The 20,107-nt window shown below is 33.8% G+C and overlaps 1 protein-coding gene across 1 annotated transcript in view; it reads right to left on the minus strand.

Annotated features, from left to right (window-relative positions):
- Positions 1 to 20,107, minus strand: part of ANKS1B (ankyrin repeat and sterile alpha motif domain containing 1B) — a 434,320-nt gene that overhangs the window by 387,684 nt on the left and 26,529 nt on the right. Inside the window, exon 2 of the mRNA XM_085321288.1 lies at positions 2,602 to 2,682. Within this exon, the coding sequence (XP_085177414.1) occupies positions 2,602 to 2,682 (81 nt within the window). The remainder of the gene's footprint in view (positions 1 to 2,601; positions 2,683 to 20,107) is intronic.

Consider the following 20,107-nt stretch of genomic DNA (forward strand, 5'->3'; position numbering starts at 1 on the left):
AAAACCCCTCCATAACTAAAATGTGTAGATAATGATACAGAGCCACTATCAGGAGTAGTAGTTCAGAATTTTCTTCCGTCAGATAATGMTATCTAATTGTTTCAAAGGAATCCATCAATTTTTACAGATTTTATCAGAAAAATTTTCCCAGATCTGGAATTGGGTTTCAAGTCAAATCCTGAAAAAAACATGACACACCATTCCCCAGAACAGTTGACTGAACAGTGGACACTAATTAGGAATTTGGAAAACTTAGACTTCAATCCCCTGTTTGCAAGAATCAACCTGCAAAATAGAACCTAGGTCTCCTTCATCCTTAAAGAATGCTCTGACCTATCATACCCCTCTAGAGTGGGTCTTTTTCAGTGTTCCTTTAGAACTTTTTCATTTTGTAGAAATAAATTAGAGAGAACAGAAGACTGAGAGTCCTTAGCCCAGTAATTGGGCAACTCACTTGGGAGGGGAGATTGAGATTTAAATCCCTGCCCCAGATATAATTTAATTACTTATATAAAGTAGAATAGATTCAAAAGGAGAGAGAACCACTCTAGAATAACCTATGAGGAAGGAATTCATCATACGCAATGATCAAAGAGGGACTTGAACAATGGTGTACAACACTACAAATGACTGGCTAGGTCACTGAGCCCCATGTTCTCACTTTTATTTCTTATTTTCTTCAAAAAAATTTGAAGATTTCAAGTTCAACCTAATGTGAAATGGGAAAAATTAAAATCCCAGAARTTTCGTAAGACAAACTTCTAATCAACTTATAAATTTTGGTGTGTCAGGAACTGCTACATATCCTGCTGTATGGGTAAGAGGTCACAGCAGAGCATTATAACCTTTTCAAAAGCTGCTGTAATCTGCTGCTGTACACAAGTTCACATCTAGAAGTTCCCTCTGGCTTCAGTAGAAATTTGGCCAATACTATGTTTGAGAATAGCACTTGGCTTTTGTATGTTTTGGAATTTTCATTTTAGATTGTTAGGATTCACTTGAAATCTGTGATAGCTTCAGCTTTCTATAGCAATATTTTTACTCTGCTGGGTAACTATTGATTTATAGTCAGTATTAAATGTACTAAAAACTGTTTCAGTCTATCTAAAGACTGAGCTTTTTTTGCAAGCTTAATCTCATACTTTTGGCAATTGAAAATATATAACAAAAGAAATGAGCCATAAAAGATAAAAAAGAGAAATGTGATGCTTTCCTTTTTAAAAAAGACAAGAGTTTAATGGATTGTATTAAAGACTTATAGCTAATTCCAGGGAGGTAAAATATATTAATGGATTATTCTGAAACTTGCTACAGAACTGAAATTTTGGAAAAAATATACAATATCTAATTTGAAAGTATTTTAACTTCATTTGTTCATTTGGAAACAGATTATCCTATATTCACCAAAAGATGAAACTGGTCTAATATACAATATGTGGGTTTCTAGAACACAATTAAATAGACATCCTAATTTTAATTTTTCCAGGGAAGAGTCCAAAAATATGGGGAAAAAACTCTAATATACAATTATTATAGATTCATGTAATCTTATATAGAGTCTGAAACCACGTGACAGTTCCTACAGGTCACTCTTAATTTCACTTGGGTTTTGATCTATTCTTTATTTCCCACAGAGGAATAACTGAAAGTCTTACCTCAAAGCTATCCAGTGAAAATCGTGAGAGTGTTAACATCTCTAGTTTACAAATAGGCTAGCTGAACTGCAGTAATGGAGGTGGCTCTTACTGGGGTGATATTGGGGTCCAGCCCACTAGAAGTTTACAACCTCCTTTAAATCTATTTTTTGTTGTTCTGCCTTAATAGCAACATGCAGCTAGCAGCATAATGCAGTGGARGTAACTTAGTAAGGGGCAAAACACAACACTAGAGGCAACAGAGAACAAATTACAATATATAACAACTTGTTACATGCAGTAAGTTTTCACAGTTTTTTCAAATGCTTTAAGGAGTTCTTCTGCATTGGTATGCCTATGCAGTAGGCCTGGCACAGAATTTTACTGGCTATTGCCAAGTCAAAATTTGTTAACTCGGACTGAGACTAAGAAGGAAAAAGCTACASAGTCTTTTATAAGGCAATGGCCATTTTTTGTTTTCAAATGTGTAACAACTCAATAGTCTTATCATGTTAGATTTATTCTAATATTGAATAACCTATATTATTCTTGTTTTGTACAATATTGTTCCCTTAAACATCCATTGGACTATAGATGTGTACATACATACAGTCAATTCTATTACAAAATTTTCTGTTATTATTTCCCTCCAGGAAAAAGCACCAGAGACATCACAGTAAGAAATTAGAAGTAATAATAAGAAATTTATTCAAATCAATTTCTTGATTTGGAAGAATCAGTTTGGAATCAATAGCTCCTAAGACACATATCCCATGTGTAATTACTCTTGATAGCTATGATAACGTCAAAAATTCTTATTTTAATATATCCCACAGTAAAGACTATTGCCAATCTTTTAGTAAGTCAGCTTGCTGCCTATCAGTGAAAATTTCAGTGCCATGCTACATAGTTTTAAGTTATTCAATTAAAAAGCCTTCTACATAAATACTAAACATAAGGCACTTACTTGTGTCCATTTAAAGCTGCATGGTGTAAAGCAGTATAACCTGAACTGTCTGTGCAGTTTATATTTGGTCCTCTCCAGATGCTGCAAATAAAGCGCAATTTTAAAGTTATTTTTTCATTTGGCAAGCAAAGAAATAGCAGAAATTGTATGAATAATTGATCTAAAGATCACTGCAACAAGTGTGATTAAACTTTAAGAGACAAATTATATTGAAAAGACCTTAAAATGGTAAATGTCATGTTGATATGAATATAATTTATTTATAAAAATCAYTTTACATATATTCATTTTTATATCAATCACAAACTTTATGTAGGGCAGTTCTCAAAGACTAATGACTCTTCTGTCACTTCAATTAGATCTGTTCTCCCAGTAATACTCTGGTAATTACACCAAGGTTATAATCTAATTTTGCACTACTTTTTCCACAAGTATGTATTCATTGACTTTAGGTCAGTTACTCTAGATTCACAAAAAGGTTAGATTAGCAAGCACTAATCAAATCCTTAAAGAGACAGTAAATTTATTATTATTACGTGGCCTGATATTTTATCTCTCATTTTGGACAAATTTTATATATATATATATAAAATAAATCACAGAAGTTTAACGAACAGTGGTTTGTTTTTTAAATTGTTATCTTTCTAAATTTTCAAGTATTTATTTTACAGGTAGTTTCATTATGTGTCCTATATAGTCAGATTCAAAATACGACTGCTAATCCACAAAAACTGTCATATTYACTGCTTGAAGTTCTTTTTTTTAATGGACTTTATTTGAAGCTGGCAGTGTCCTTTGTGGAAGCTTTCTACCTATTTTTTATTTGGTAATGGAGTTTCAAGCATTAGTGTTACAATTTCCAGGACAAAAAATTATGAGGCTTAAATTACAGTCTATTTTCTTAAAACTTCTGATTTTTGTTATTACCCATGGAACACTGGTTTTGCAGACTTTTTTGTTATATATGTTTGAATGATTAATTCATTCACAAATTTAAACAATTGTTTCCCATCAATAATACTGTGTGCATTCAGTATTATTGGTGTGATATATTACGTTCTGTAGAGAATGTAATTCTGCACAGTCCTGGGTACCTCACTTTGCCTTGCAATTTCATTTCTTGGAGGAAAAGGATGGAGATTTTTTTTTTTTTGGATGCAAAGAAGTAAAAAATGAAGTTTTCTTTTGTATAGAAGGCAACTTCCAGCAGTAATCAAAGTAAACTTTCCAAGTGAAGGAATTAATTTTAACCTCCCAAAGTAATAAAATTGAGAGTCCTTGAAATGTTAACCCTTCTATAATAGTCAGACATTACTTATATGGCAAAGGACTGTCCTTATCTATTAGAAGGAAAGAAGTCCTTACTGATATTTTATAACCTCTTTTACACTTTTGAATAATACATTATTAGCTACTTCCTTGTTTATTGGATTCTACTTTCTTCCTTTGGTTGCATGAGCTTGTATTAGAATGAAATGGGAAATTGCAAGTGGCATAGCAAGTCATATTTTAAATATTAAAATAAATACATAAAAAGAATATTAATTTTCTCTAATTTGCTTGCTTGCTTTGGCTTAGAGTTGTTAGAGTTTGTCTGTTGGTTGGTTTTATAAAATGAAAGGGATCCACTAGTTCATATATTATTCTTCATGCATTAGTTCATTTAAAATTCTTCTCTCGTACTCAGAATAAAGCAGGGCAAAAGCATAGTGTTGTATTAGCTCAGTAAAAAGCTTCAAAGAAAAGTGGGGTGGAGAAGAGAAATAGCATGAAGAGTCCTTGTTTAGTGCAATAAATACATAGAAATTATGAGGGATTACCAACCAAATTCACTTACCTGTATGTTAAAATACTTAAACAGTTACTGTGAAAGAAACTTTTGTCACTAAGGAGAATGTGCAACACAACAGTTTACCATTCAGCCTCCAGAAAAGAATATTCACAGATAAAAAATTAATAGTTCTTTAAATTAATGTTATTTAATATTCTCAAAAAATGTTATTTATTCGGTGCGGTCAACAATGAGAAACTTCTTAATTTTATTTACATTAAGCTTTCTTTACAGGAAAATATTTCTGTCACTTGMATTTTAACAAATCATTTGAACATATCCTAAAAGGTGGCATTGTATTTTATGATAGAATCAGACTCTATAAAGATTATTTTTGTCCAAAAAATCAGGTTTCAGTCGATGGTGAATTTAAACTCTGAATAATAACATTACTATCAATGAGTTTCTTCCATTATAAGCTGCCAGAGGTACAAAAACACTGAAGTTTGTTGTACTATTTCAACTGCCAAAAGAAGAAAGATCTTTTTACAGTTTACTCTCACTATGAACAAAGAATGCTGACCTTTCAAACTGACGTTGAATATTAAATTGAAATATTCTTTACACAGTAAGAAAATATAAACATTTTCTTCCCTTTTTAAAAGCTGAAGATAATTACATACAAAAAGTAGTACTTCAAAAGTATGAAATATGAAAATGACATGAAAATGACAGATTGGTTAAGAAAAGGATGGTTAGTTGATGGATTTGTTATTTTGCTGTGCTTTTTGCTATATGGGAAAAAAAAACTTATTTGTGAGGTAGCTGTTGCTGCACATGTATGAACAGAAAAGCAAAAAAATTAAAAGCTAATTCACGTAATCCTCATCACCCTATCAATAGTGCAAGAACGATACRTGTAAGTATAGAATGCCCCTCACAACTTTAAATCTCTCTTCATTATATTTTTTTTTGGTACATATACTTTCATTATATGACAATATCCATGCACTAATAGCGATGGTCTTAATATGATTGTTTTGGCATGGTGAAAGGAAAATATCTTGGTACAATAATGATAAAAATCTTTAAAACATGTAGAAAGCAGTGTCTGCCTGCCCATTGCTTTCCTTCAAACTTTATCTTAGTGACAATTCTCTTTGGAATTTCTTTCTTCTGTAAAATGATGTGGCAAGGCAGAGGATGGCATTACTTGGATGAAATCTGTTCCTTTAGAGCATGATGTTCATGCCTGCAYATTTGGGGGTCTAAATTCTGCAGATATCTGAGAGAAGACTACCATCTGCTAGTCCTCATCCTCCCCACTCCTCTGTCCCTCCTTCTCTTCTCTAGTATCTTTTGCAGCTGCTCCTAGAGACCTGCTAGTTCTTCAGGACCATGAAACTGCAGAATCTCCTCTTGACAGGTCAGTTTTAACAGTGGAAAACCCTAAGCTTCATCGTTTTCCCATTGATGTCAATGGCAAACACCAAGGAGCTCAGGAAAACCCAGCTTCCTGTTGTTCCTATGGTCCATAGAACAAATATACAGTAGAGATATTTCTGTTGTTATGAGCCAGAATCTTCCAAAATTTCCATGTTTATTGTTGCACAATCTGACATACATACATTACCTAACAATATTACAGTATYTAGCCAAATTCATATACTAATTATTGCTCTGCCTACATTCATAAACATTGGCACGCTTGTAAAACRAGCTAATACAAAATATATGGACAATTTTAAACAGCATTCTTGCAAATGCAAATTTTTACACAATATTATACATATCATGAGTTATTCAGGCATATAATAGTTCTTTTCCTTATTTTGAACAGCAGCAAAACAGCTCCCATTCTCCATTTATGTACAAGAAATTCAAACCCACATCCATGTTCCTCTAAGCTATTCAAATTAATAGTGTTATATATGAATCATGGAAATATTCTATTCTATTAAGTGTAATATTTTTTTCCTTCTCAAAGATTCCACTTTGGCAGGATCCAGTGTTAAATAAGGTGTATGACTATAAAGAATATATTTTTTTTGCGCATGGTTTTACCTATTATTTATACTACTTTACTGAATCTGAGATATATTTTCAAATTATGTCAAGGAGAGTGCATTTAAGTATTTGCCTTTAATGACACTGGGCAAAACATCTTTATATTTATAAAGTCATAATGTACAACAGAAGGTATTAAAAACTTGTGCATGGGAGAATAACTTGTATGATTCTTTGAGAGGAAGTATATTTACAGATTTTAAATTGACAAAAGTAGATGGTATCTTTAGTAAGACTTTTCATTATTAAAAACAGCTAATTGCACATAGGAATTGAGAGTTTATAAACTCAAAACAATAAAAGTAATAATAATCAAAGAATACAAAGCTGAACAGTCACTTAAAACTACTAATATCAAAACTTATATGGCTGGCTGTTTTATTCTTTGAAACACTAATTAATATTATTAGAAACTGTTAACTTCAGAAATGTAAATTGAAGTGGTTATTAAATGATAGCTTTAATTTCAAAATATTAATAATTCTAGAAATGAAATTCTGCAATAAGTAAGCAAAATTAATTAAATGAATTATTTTGCGAAAAAATGGGTCAGGGGCTTGTGATAAGGAATGCACAGCAAACTTGAAAGCTCTGCAAAGCGTAGAGTAAGGGAACTGGGTAATAGTACTTTGTGTACTCCTTTAGCCCAAATAAATTATTTTTAGACATATTATGGTGTTTGGAATCTGTAGGAGGGAAGGTAGTGCAATTGAGTAGCTGCAATTTCTATGAAAGTGTTCTTTTGAATTTCTTGGATTACAATTAAAATATTCACAGGAATTAATGTTTCTTGCAACGTTAACTGTTCATAGATAAAGGATAACTATGCACATCACATGAAAGTCAGTGATGAAAGTGAACTGCATCCCCTAACAACGAAAAGSGAGAGAGAAAGCAAGGGCTGGATCATCTTTATGTAACAGGGAGCTTCAGAATGGAGTTTGTTTTCTTCCTGGACAGGGATTAAGAGTCTCCACACTCCAAATCAAGTTAGAATTTCTTTCTCTCCCTAGATAGATTAGAAGGAATTCTCCAACAACTGAATCTCAGAAACTCTCCTGAACTTCTGTCTTCTCTTAGTTTTTAAAAAGGTAGGGATTATACATTCTATTAACTATATTCTTAAAGTTTATTGTAATATAATTCCARTTGTATATTTAATGCTTTTTTTGTATCAGTGTGAAATGCTCCTCAAATATATTACATTTTGAATGCGTGGTATGTGTTTGATTGTTCTGATTTCTGTTTGGCTATGTCAGAATACATAATAAAACCAGAATTTATGGTCAAATAATTTATGTGATTAGGTATATTATTCAAGTCTAGGCTCCAAAGCAGTTTATACTTTTATTTTCTTTAAACTCGATCTATTTAAAATCTTAGTAACATATAGTTTAGTCTGGAAAACTGGATAACTTCACTAAACCATGATGTTATTTCCATCCTGGTTTTCATCAACTAGTAAATGATTTCTATTTAATGACAAATATTGAATATCATAAGTATGATGAATTACAATATCATACCACATTTACATATTAATGAGATAGTAAGTATCATAACTGTTGCCTATCACAAGTAATTATATAGGGTAAGAGTCATACTTAGAGTGGCTCCTATACAGTGAAGTCTGAATCCTATACAGTGGTCTGTATGAGGCAGAGTTCCGAACAATAAGCTACTTCCTCCTTGAATAGCTTATGCAAAAATCTCAGTTAGAAACTGTAAGGCCATATATCTGGGGACTGTTACCTAGAAATCTGCTAAATAGGTGTGTATCACGCACAAATTTCACTATCAGGGACCAAAGCAGAAAACACAACAAAGAAATTTTGGCTTGATCTTCCTCTTCACAGGTGCATGTCCAAGTTATCATTCCAGCCAAAGAAAGGGTCAGGAGGTTAATAAGATCTATAAATACAGCCTATATATTCTGTAAGTTAAAGCATCTTTYCATAGCAACATCAATACTATTGGAATGTCATGCAGACAATAATTATAAGCAAATCCAGCACACACCTTTCTTTAGCAGATCTCCAAAGGTAAAGGAAATTACATCCTGCAGCCAACATACAAAGTATAAAGATTCTGCTCAGATATCAATATTGCCTTTCTATCATGGAATTATACACTTCAGCTTGGAAATGTGAAGAACATGTAGGGATAAGCTACGAAGGGAACACACAAAAAGCCATTTTCATTCATCATTATGGAGACATGGTAGCCATTCACAAGAAATACTGCTAGGAGGTTTCAGSAGTGTCTGTTAGTGATTTTGTGCCACTCTAAAGGGAAGGATTTCTTACAGCTATTGTAGCTCCAATATACAACAAACTCCTTTTGAATGTTAACTGGGAGCAGAGTTGTGAAGATAAATTAGAAAAAGAAGGGTCATTCACTACTATCTAGCTTATATAAGAGGTGAGCATCAATAACTAAAAATGCTCACTTCCACAGAGCATTCCTGCCACACCTAATTGTGCTTAGTTTCAGAATTTTGTTCTACTTCAGAAAATCTGTCTGAAGAATGGTATGTGCAGCAATGGTTTCACAATGGCAGAYATCAAGCAGTAAGAGGAAAAAACATCATAAACTCATAAAACTATTAATTYAGCACTACTCTTATGTCTATCTTCTGTGAATCATGGTTCCCTGCTCCATGAAAACTACAACAGTTGGTATGAAAATGATCTCTTTCCAAATATACACAAACAGCAGGATCAGCACTAAAACTGATAACACAAACATGGAAAGGGAAGTAAAAAATGTAACTAAAAAAATCATGTGGAATAAATGTATCCTGTCCAACAATCTAAAGCTCAAAAAAATGAGTCTTACCTATACTTACCTGTTACTGCTGAYTTTTAAGCTTTGCCAAATATCACTGCTAAACAAACACTGAGAGACTTACAGGCTAAAATTTGGTGGCAACATTTAGAGATACACAAATAAACTAGATACAAAACAGAAAGCCTAGTATACTTGACCATTACCAGTSTTGCTATTGCTAACTATACTGTTTTTGACTTGAGAAGTACAAAGCTAATATAGTTATAAGACCCATCTGCCACCTGTACTTTATCTAGTGAAGAGGGTTGAGAAAAGGCTGGTATCAGTGACGTAAGTTTTGCGAGTGCCTGAGGAGAGGCAGCAGTCCAGCCTTACAGAGAGAAAGAGACCCAGAATAACCTTAGCTCTGATGAGTCTTAGAGTCAGTGTGACCCTGCCATGCCTTGTCATCTGAACAGCCTTAGGGCAGGCAATGGAAGGATTGCAGTTGAAGGAAACAGAGAAGAACTTATAAAAGCATATTCTGATAGAAATAGGACCTTAGAACTGCCACTAAGGGAATTACTGAGATAACATACTATAGAAGCTGTATATGAGGACACTCTGAGCGTGAAGTACTCAAAAAAAGAACAGCGTAGTACAATATTCAGACAGACAGTAGAAACTATACAAAATTTCATATACGTGTAGATGTATGAAGATTAAAAGAAAAGGAAAACGTTGGAATCTTTCATATGTGGGAAAATTCCAAAGCATACAAAAGTGTGCTTCGTGAAGCATTCCATAAATTAAGGGATACTAATGCTCAAGGAAGTTTCACTGAAAGATTAAATTATTAATAAAAACAAGCATAATTTCAAGATTTGCTTTACAGCATACACAAAACTTCTTCTGTGGGTCTTATCTTGAGGTTTTAATTTCTAGAGTAGAAAAATATTTGATAGATCTCATAAAAAAAGACTCAAAATACAATTAGAAAGAAACAAAAATTTTCTCTTAGCCTTCATGTTACCACCTTAAAAGAAGAAACAGCTTCTTATACAGACTAGACAGTCTACTGAAGYTGGCAGAATTTTGATTCGCTAACATACTTTAAAATCAATCAGAGCTGTCATTCTTCCTGAAAAGAGAAACTTAATGATGTAAGGCAAAAAAATCCTTTYCAGTATACAACTGGTTAGTCAGAATTTTGCTCTCTGTACCTGAATAAAGGATAAATGTTGCAGTCCAAAAGGTGTGCAGTAGGCTTTTGCAGCAGCTGCTGAAAGTATTTTGCTTTTTAACCTACTCTGAAAATCTGTAGGAAAAATACTAAAGAAATAAATGATCTTGTGAGGTAGTCTTAGGCCACTATGAGGTGTGTTCTAGGAGTGTATAGGTTATACACTCTATGCATGTACAAGCACATGCAAATTCAGATATATTCAATTTAGGAAAGAATATAGCTAGACAAGGAAAGACTTCAGAGAGTAAAACCAAATAATGGAAAATAAAGTAAAATCACACAAACTAGTTTCACTATGAGTTACAACTCAGTTTACTTGATAAAATCAATTTTATTTAAGGGTATATCATTTTATTCTGTGTTAATAGTTATATGAGAGTAACCGTTTTAAAAATCAAGTAATTGCAAAGAAGTAAAGGCAAAACACTCTGATCAGGTCATGTAAAGAAACGAGCAACATATTAGTCATTCTTTATTATAGGAATCTGTCATATATAAGGTTACTTTGCATTTGACCTTTATCCAACCAGTACGGCTTCGTCGTCCTTAATGGACTACTCATCTGGAAGCACACTGGCTGGGTAAATTGCATAACACTGTGGCTATACCCATAGTGCAATATGTTCCTGACTAATACCAGTTAGCTGTGCCTTATCCTTACAGTCAAAACCAATTTGCCTTGAACGGTTAAAAGGGAGAAAGCTTTCATCAGTTATGACAGCAAGGTTCCTCTGTATTCCAGTTGTCTACAGGGACAAGCTGGGGTTTTGCTTAGTTCACAGTGAAACTTAGTAACTCCAGCTTGTCTTTGATGAGTCAGACAGATCCTTGGATCTATTCCAAAGTTCTGTCCTTGAGAATCCAGTCATCCAGAGAGCGGAAAATGTTAACTCCCATTCTGCATCATACTACACAAACACACTGTGAGATCAGCTATTAATTAAATTATGAAAATATCCAGTCCAAAGCCAGATCTATAGTCAATACCTTTAACAAGTAGAATCATTCATATTTCAGCAGTCTGAATCATGTTTTAAAACTATTGTCAATGACATCTCCAGGTACGATCACATATAGTCCAAGCTATATATATCAACGGTCTACAGGGATGCCATGGCCAGTGCTGAAAATCAACGTTATCAGAAAAATTTTTCCTATGCAGGGCAACTGCACACCACATATATCACAAGTTAGGGCTCCCTACATATTTGAGGTAGGAGGGTTCCACACATGTTATGAATCAGACCTATATGCTTTGCAGAAAACCTCTACATAACTCAAAATTAGTCACAAATGGGACTCCTTTGTGTTAGGTCATATTAGTCCATACAGTAGAGGAAGAAAGGCAATCAGACGTATTTGATTATAAATTTTAAGCACATATATATAATATAAGATATATACATTTTGTAACACCATGTATAAATAAATACTGGGTTCTTTCAACTCTTCTGAGACAATTACTCTTTACTGCAGTTATATAAACAATTACTTCTCTTTAAGCATAGCAGTGGGAATGGATCTTTTGAAGGATTTTGAAAAGTCTTGCCTRTCTTGTGTTTTTGATACATTTACATGACTGTCATCTGAGCACTGAAGTACAGTATCATCAGTATTTTCTTTGGAAGAATAGAAGATGTACTCTGATTTTCTGCTTTCATAAAAAGTAGTTTACACATCTAAAATCCAGAAACCACCTTAACAGTTCTCATAAGAAACAAATTAAAAGAAATACCATCTCTCTTTCTGTCCAGAGTACAGATATAATGACATATTTTATTAGAAAAGATTCAAGCATTATTTTTCCTGATTYAGATGACTTTGAATCTTCATTGAGAAAAGTTATAGAACGCTTCTCTAGAATACATTTTTGGAGATCCAGTATAGTATTCCTAGCCTCCATAAATTCATGCTGTTTATAGTTTTGTTAGGGAAGCGTAAAGTCAATGTTTATTATAAAAGGAGATTTTAAAAGTTCTAAATGGAAAATGATGTATCCTGGAACACATACTGTCACTTGGTCAAGTGAAATATAAATTCACAAAGCTCTTGCACTGGAGCAGTATGAGGAAGAGTAATAATGTTTACCTTGATTTTTTGAAATATGGTTGCTCTTGGAACTATGATGTAATTCCAGAACTAAAGATTCTTCATCTTGGGAACCAGCCTGAGATGGGATTCTGTGCTTTGTCTCTAGGATGCACAGAACAGAACCTGCTAGCTATACAGCATGGGAKTCAGCTGGCTTTAACTCTGCCTTACACCTTCCTAATCTGAGTTTTCTCAGAAGTAGAGTAATTCCACCAAAATAGGCACTCTTGAAGTCAGTCAAGAAACTATAACACATAGATATACACAAAACATATCAACAAATTTGTGCTTTCTGGCAGAATACTTCCTCAAGTGCTCAGATTCCATAGCTCTAATAGGTAATGAGGTAGGCAGAAAATGACAGAAACCTACAACAGTATATTTTTGCAAGGTATAATAAGGTAACCAAAAGGAGCCTTAATTCAAATGAACTCCAAATAGTGCTTAAAATAGTCTTCTTATCCATAACATAAAAGAATTAAACAATTCAAGCCTTTCGTCTGGAGTAATAAGGTTTCAAAATAGAGGTGTTGACACTCACTCTTGCCATTAGCATTGCATCAATTTTGCTAATAAGAACAAAAACAAAAATCTGAAAGATAGACTGACATATATGACAAATGTATGATAGATATTCCACAGAAAAAAATCTAATATCTAGTCAGATGACATTCATAAAATATTGCATATTATTTACTTATTATTATTTAATATTTTATTTATTTGGTTCTTTTAATGTGATTAACATAGTAAATGAGAAAACTAATTAGTGTGAAATTACCTACTGCAGTAAGTAAGACTGAGCAAAATCAAACCATTGATCATGTTTTCTAACAGGCTTAAACATTTTATTACAGAATGCTGGCTATTCATAAYCTAAAACAGAATTTTTGCAATATCTGATCTTTAACAGATACAGCTATTATAACATTACATGCTTAAATATTTCACAGTGCAGAAAATCTGGATTTGAAAGATGCTGGAAGAACCTAATCAGGAACTGTCATCAACTAAGGACAACTGAGCATAAATTCTCTACCCTATTCTCAAGCAAATCAGAATGGTTGGACAAAAAGAGCTTTCCAAGAATAAAAATGGAGAATTAATCCCTTCATTTCTCCTCTCAGCAACATCTCATGTCTGAAATGATACCAAAACAGAAGTGTGCTGAGCATGCATTTCATTTGCTTTGCTTTGCCAACAGAGGTCAGAATTACAGCAGGAGCACCCAAAGCATTACTGTGATGATGACTGGGATTACTATATCAGCATAAAGTTACTTTCACAAAGACAAATAACATACTTCAGGAGAGGCCAGAGTTTCGCAATTTTAGGCATCATAAATGTCTTCCAAARTATGTGGATATCAAACAAAAACATCACCATTTTAAAGTTTCAATAACACTGTAGGTCACATCCATAACACTATCAACAAAATATTCTGTAGGATAAACCTCTAATCACCTGGATTACTCGTAAAAGATAAATCCATACTGWATGGTGTCTTTTATTGAACAAGATCATTTATGACAGATACTTTAGAAGGCAAATGTAATTACAGTAAAAACATTCACTAAATCTGCAGTCTGTTTATGCTGGAATTCCCTGTTCAAATACATTACAAGTTATTATTTCTTTCTGTTAAAAGAAATTGACTCTTATCAAATGTAGGAATGAAATCCAAGACTAAAAGGTTTAAATGACACAGAAGCTTCTTGAATATAGGAAGATCTGGCTGATGTACAATAAGCATTCAAACAGCTTAACAACAAGCAGAAAACACTTTTTTTTAAATGTAAAACAATGTGGTTTTGTGTTAGCCAAAAACTATGAAATACTAACTTCAAAAAGTTCTGATAAGGCATGTTTTCTGGAAAATAAAACAGCCATCTAATCCACAAGTACTGCAAGTCTCAGTTCAATTGCARACTCATGGATCATGAACTTACCAGCAGTCTTAAAAGATAAATGCTAAATTTGGAAAAAAAATATTTATAGGAAGTTAAATGAGTAATCTTGTCATCTTTCCGCTCTTCAAAATAGAACTGGTAAGATACCCCACAAAATCTGTTTTGGCAGTTATCTTTATGTGAAATGTATTACAGCAGTCAGTCATTACAGGAATAATTTAATGTTCTTTCTGAACTGCCTCTCTGGTAAGAGGTATTTGGAGAACCCTAATTTGGATGCAAATATTCCTCCTAATATCATGGATTTTGTGAAACTGTGAAGAAGAAATCTGCTTTCACAATAAGAAGCCATGCAAAATAGTTCATCCCAGCTCTCTCCCTATCATCTACCATTAGCTCCACAGGACATGCAGGAGTCATGAAACAATTATTACTACTAATTTTTCATTTGAATGTAATTCCAAAAGTGTTCCTAGTAACAGAATAATCCATGACCAAATGTTTTAGGTACTAAACAAAACATAACATATAAGGATAGACTATCCTATAACATAAAAAGTGATACAACAAAAAAAGCTTATGGAATGCTTTCGTGAGATGGCAGATTCTGCCTTAATTTCCTTTACTATGCGTATAAATCATATTTGTTTTGTTATTGTTATGTAAAAGTCATTCAACTTCGATCACTTGCACAGAGGAAAGGATTATTGTTTGTTAAATCACTAGAAAGGTGTAACTTTTGAGGGAATGAAAAAGACAAAAGACCCTTCATATGAAGGTCTGAATTCTCTGGAGGGCACTTAACAGTAACTGTAAAAAGAATCAAGATCCCCAAAAAAACTGAGAAACAGGCTCCTGCTGAATTAACTTATATCTGAATTTATCTTAAATTGGTATTATCTTTATTCTGGAAAAGAAAGATCTTTCTCTGCAACTCATTTTAAGGGCAATTTTAGCAAGTAGATTTAATTGTTAGTTAAAATCTGTCAGTAATTTATTCTATCAAGGCTCATTTCATCAGAAGGCACACAATTTGATTTTGGGTAGTAAAAAGAGGGAAGGAGATTTTCTTCCAAGAACTGAAGCCTGAACAAAACAAAAATTGTTGTTTTACTTGGAAGCACATTTGAAGATATTATATATCCTTCTAGTGGAATTCCATGTATAAAATAGCTGAGTCTCCACCAGGAAAATCTACGAAATTGAATCAGGACTTTGTTTAGATCAGCTTTCCCAAGTAACTAGATAACTGACACCCAGTAAGAACTGTAGACAAAGTTTCCCTGCACACATAAGACCTGACTAGTTGCTGGTTCATAGCTGGTGTCGTATGGTCCCACAGTCTAGACCAYGACTTTCATATAGGTGTGTCTGACTGACAGAACTTGACTTAGTGCAGTTCCAGGATTATTTCTGTCTTAATGTGGAATTATGTAGCACGTAAAAGGAAAATGTTTAAAAACCACCTGATCCTTAGAATGTCCATCTCTTTTGGATTTTCTAGAAGCCAAATGAAAAAGAGTGCAAAGTGATTWGAAGGAATTTGGCATCTTAAAAGGCATGAGAGCTCATCCTAGATTCATATGAAATAACTATGTTGACAACTCACTCATGATTTGAAAAAATAAAAAAGATGGAATACTGTCCCACAGCAGTACTCTCTTAATGTTGATACCTGCGATACTGAAGTGACTGGAAATACACTACTAGCACAGAGCCAGTCATTATCAAAATAATTGCACATAGACTCCTACCATGCCAGTTCAGAGTAGTCTGAATGGACAACCTGGAAAAARTTATGAGAAAAGGAGTAGTCAAAGACAGTTGAGAGCTTAATTTATCCTTGGGAATAGAAACAGGATACCAGCATTCAGTTCTGGCCAGTTTATTGTGGAAATTTTTAATAGTCAATCCATGCTGAATGAAGACAGACAGAAACAAAACTTCTGACACTTTAAAAAACAGAAAACAGCTCAAGAGCCAGTGAAGCAACAGATTCCCATGATAGTGAAACAGAGATTTTTTTCCTAGTTGACAGTACAGTTCAGTCATGTTTGAGACAAAAATTTACTATCAAATTCAGGACGTGAAATGATTTCAGAACAGCTTTGGAGGCTTTTTAAAGTGTCAAGATGAATTTTACAAATTTAGTGTTGAAAAATGGCCAGAAGATAAGGAACTTGATAGAAGCAGGTTAAAAGCTTGGTCCTACCCCTTTATGTAACTTTAAAATGATCTTGTAYGACAGAGTACATACTTTTCTCTCCAAAGGGCAAAAAATAAAATGGTGAGTACAAATATATTTACATGAGATATAAACTTAGCTACAAGCTGATGCTTCATAAAATTGCTTGGGATCCCAATTTAAGAACTCTTCTTCCATTCCTTTCCATAGGAAAGRTTAGCACTACTAAAACAATAGCTTTCTTTAGGCCGATATATTCATTTCAGGATTGTCTTATGATATTTTTTACCATCCAGTTCTTTAAATAGTTAATTAAAAGAATTGTCTTCTTTCTCATTAACCAATGGCTGAGTTAAATTCAACCAAATAACTTGCCAATCTCATCTGAAGAATGATATTTCCTAATTACTTTTCTTGTTACCTGTCACTCAAATATTAGGTGTTGCTTCTGGGCTTTGAGATTTTAYATTATTTGGCTGCTGGGCCAAACAGCTGGTATCTATGCCACGTGAAATGAAAGTATGGATCCTCTGAATCTAACAAAAGCGATGTGCACTATACATAGTGGAAAAATGTAGAGCTAATTTGTGTAAGAAAGAAGTATCTCAAAGAGTTTGAAATCCTATTAATATTATCTTTTTCTCCTTATCTGAATATCCCAAAACATATACTCAAAAGAAGATAGAACACTAACTAAACAAATAAATCTCAGAAGTCTTTGAGGAGATGAAATGTAGCTGATGCATTTGGGTGACCAGGTAGATGTTCATAGATTCTACACAATTTAATCTTTGCTTTCAATAACAAATAAAGTAGTAGCCACCATGGCTACGAAAATCTTGACCTAAAGGTAAACTAATATTAATTAAGTTCACAAACAGAATATATTTCTCTGCTACACTTTCATTCATGACCAGTCACTCTTAACAATCTAAAATCCGTAATAAGCCTTCCAGACAACCATGTTTASGTACTAGAATTTTGTGTACTTGGTCTCTATTCAACAGAGAGACTATTTCAGCCCTCATCACACATTTTGACTTATAAAATGGCAGAAGACAATCTGGAGTCTAGAATGTTTATATATAGTAAGTTTAAAGTATAATCTGATAATTAAAACCATCTGGGTCTGCTCACCTCCTAAAAATTACATTATSGGTTGTACATAGATTAGGACTCTCCATTCTGTTAGGCCTCGAATGTCACGTCAGTTCCCTTAAAACTTTCAGTTTGAATCATCTAGGAACCCAGGCTGCATGAACAATAGTAAATTAAAYATGTTCAGCACTATTCTCTGCAATTGAGGTCATACTGGTATAGAATGTTCCACATCTATACTATTAAAACATTTGAAAACAGCATACTGCATCAAAACTGACAGCTGGAAAAGTCCTGGGCCCATACTAATTCTTGAACTGTGCCTGGTAATAAATTAGTTGGGAGAATGCCACTTGGCACAGGTCTATTCCATGTTAGAACATTCTAACAATTCAATTATATCAAATTTCAATATCGAGAAATGTTCCCTCACATGGTAAAGTTAGACATGACCTCACATTCCTGTCATAAGTTTGGCAGAAGCCAGTCTCCCAACAGCAGCACTTCTCAGCTTAGAGGATGCAAGAGTAATATTGTCTAGATTTTGGTCCAGATAAGAGTCTGTCCACTGCTCATGTTTGTCTTCTGTGCCTTTGAGCCAGCCAGCAGACAGCATAAAAGAGTGGAGTGATATACTGGCCCACAGTGTCCTTTGCCAGCCCTAGTGAGAGGGAAAAGGGAAGGAAAGTGGTATAGATGAATACCCCCCAAAATGTAATGCTATTGTAAGTTATCTTCCTTTCTCATTCACATGCACATTCATACTGTGGGAAATTTTTAGCAGTACATTCCTAATTTCACAGTCTACCTGCAGAAGGTTTAGAAGTCCCAAGCTAAGAAAGAAATCCACAAAGAATGGCCTTAATCCAAGATATTTAATGGCTATAATGACATGAAACTGCTCAACTTCTTAACAAAAGTAGTACTTGAGAAAAAGCAGCCTTTCTCAAAAGGTTCAGAAAAGACCAGGTAGCCATAGAYCTGAAAAACTTGCATGGAAAATACTCAAGTTAAGGTTCTACAGAGGAACAAGATCTCTTGGAAAAAAAAAATCACATCTAAACTGGATGGGAGGATCCCAGAACTGATCGAGTGTGAAAAAAAAACCTCCCAACACTAGGAAAAGAGTCGAAATTAAGGCAAAGCCTTTACTGAACTGACAGTATTTTTCTCAATTCTAAATTTCCAGTCATCACTTATCAAAGGGAAAGAAACCTTCAATGTGACCTAGTTACACATTGGAAACTTGGCCTATTTATCAGAAATAATATTTCCTACAATAATTAGATTGTCTCTCCAGAAGGAAGAAGACTATATATTGTGAGAACAGGACAAAAGTGAGATGGATATCCACACCATGAAGAAGGAAGTCTTGGAACTAGAACTGCTCTAGTTGAGTCAATTGTAATTTTCATAGTGTCATCTTGTCACACTTCTCTGAAAATTCCTGGAAGAAAAGGAAATAAAAGAAAAKTATACACCAGGGAATTTAATCAGAGAAGGAATAGAGAGAATAATTGCAGGGGCTGACTGCACTCGAACCAGAGCAACTGACACTTTCTCAGCTTAGAGGATGCAAGAGTAGTATTGTCTAGGTTTCAGTCCAGATAAGATTCTGATTTCTGAGATAAAAAGATCAGCTTCTGGAAGGTTCGGGTCAAAAAAATAAATTTTAGAATGTTATCCTAAATCTCTCCCTCAGAGTTCACAAGCCTAAAATAGAACAAATTCTCTATTAGTGTGTTGAGAGTTTCTACGAATTCATAAGGTAAAGCTGACACTGGACACCCCAATCTGAAAGATTAACCAGCTCTTAGAATAGATGAAAGTCTTTCATAGTCTTGTTCACATATTACATTGTGACAGTGCCATRTGTAAATGCCTCTATCTTTTGATGTCGTAAAGGAATATTTGGCACATGCTTTGAACAACATATTTGTACAAATATGAGTCTACAACGATGACCAGAGATTCTTTGCTCCAAGGCTGAGTGGCATGTCCAGGGGAGTACAGAGGCATGGACAGGGTTTTGGAATGAGTAGGCCTTTAKACACATTGAATGGGTCTTGTCAACATTACGGAGAATTTAAAATTTACAAGGGAAATTTTGGTCTGCATAGTTTCACAGTGCTTTTCAGAGACATAAGCAGCTGTGCCTATGTATTCTGATAGGAAAGGTCATTAAAGTAAATGACCCCACGTAGTCCAGCACAGCCTGCAGAAGTTTGAAAAGGTGTTTAATGCTTCTTTATTTTTAGAAATTCTGAGGAACGTAACTTCTAGGAACWCTTAATTTGTGAAGATGGATTAATGCGATTTTTGAATAGCCACCCTTAGTCCAATAGACTAGAGGAAATGCAAATGAAAAC

The sequence above is a fragment of the Rhea americana genome, unplaced genomic scaffold, assembly GCF_003343005.1.
Source record: "Rhea americana isolate MKP2758 unplaced genomic scaffold, rheAme1 scaffold_69, whole genome shotgun sequence".
Lineage (NCBI taxonomy): Eukaryota > Metazoa > Chordata > Aves > Rheiformes > Rheidae > Rhea > Rhea americana.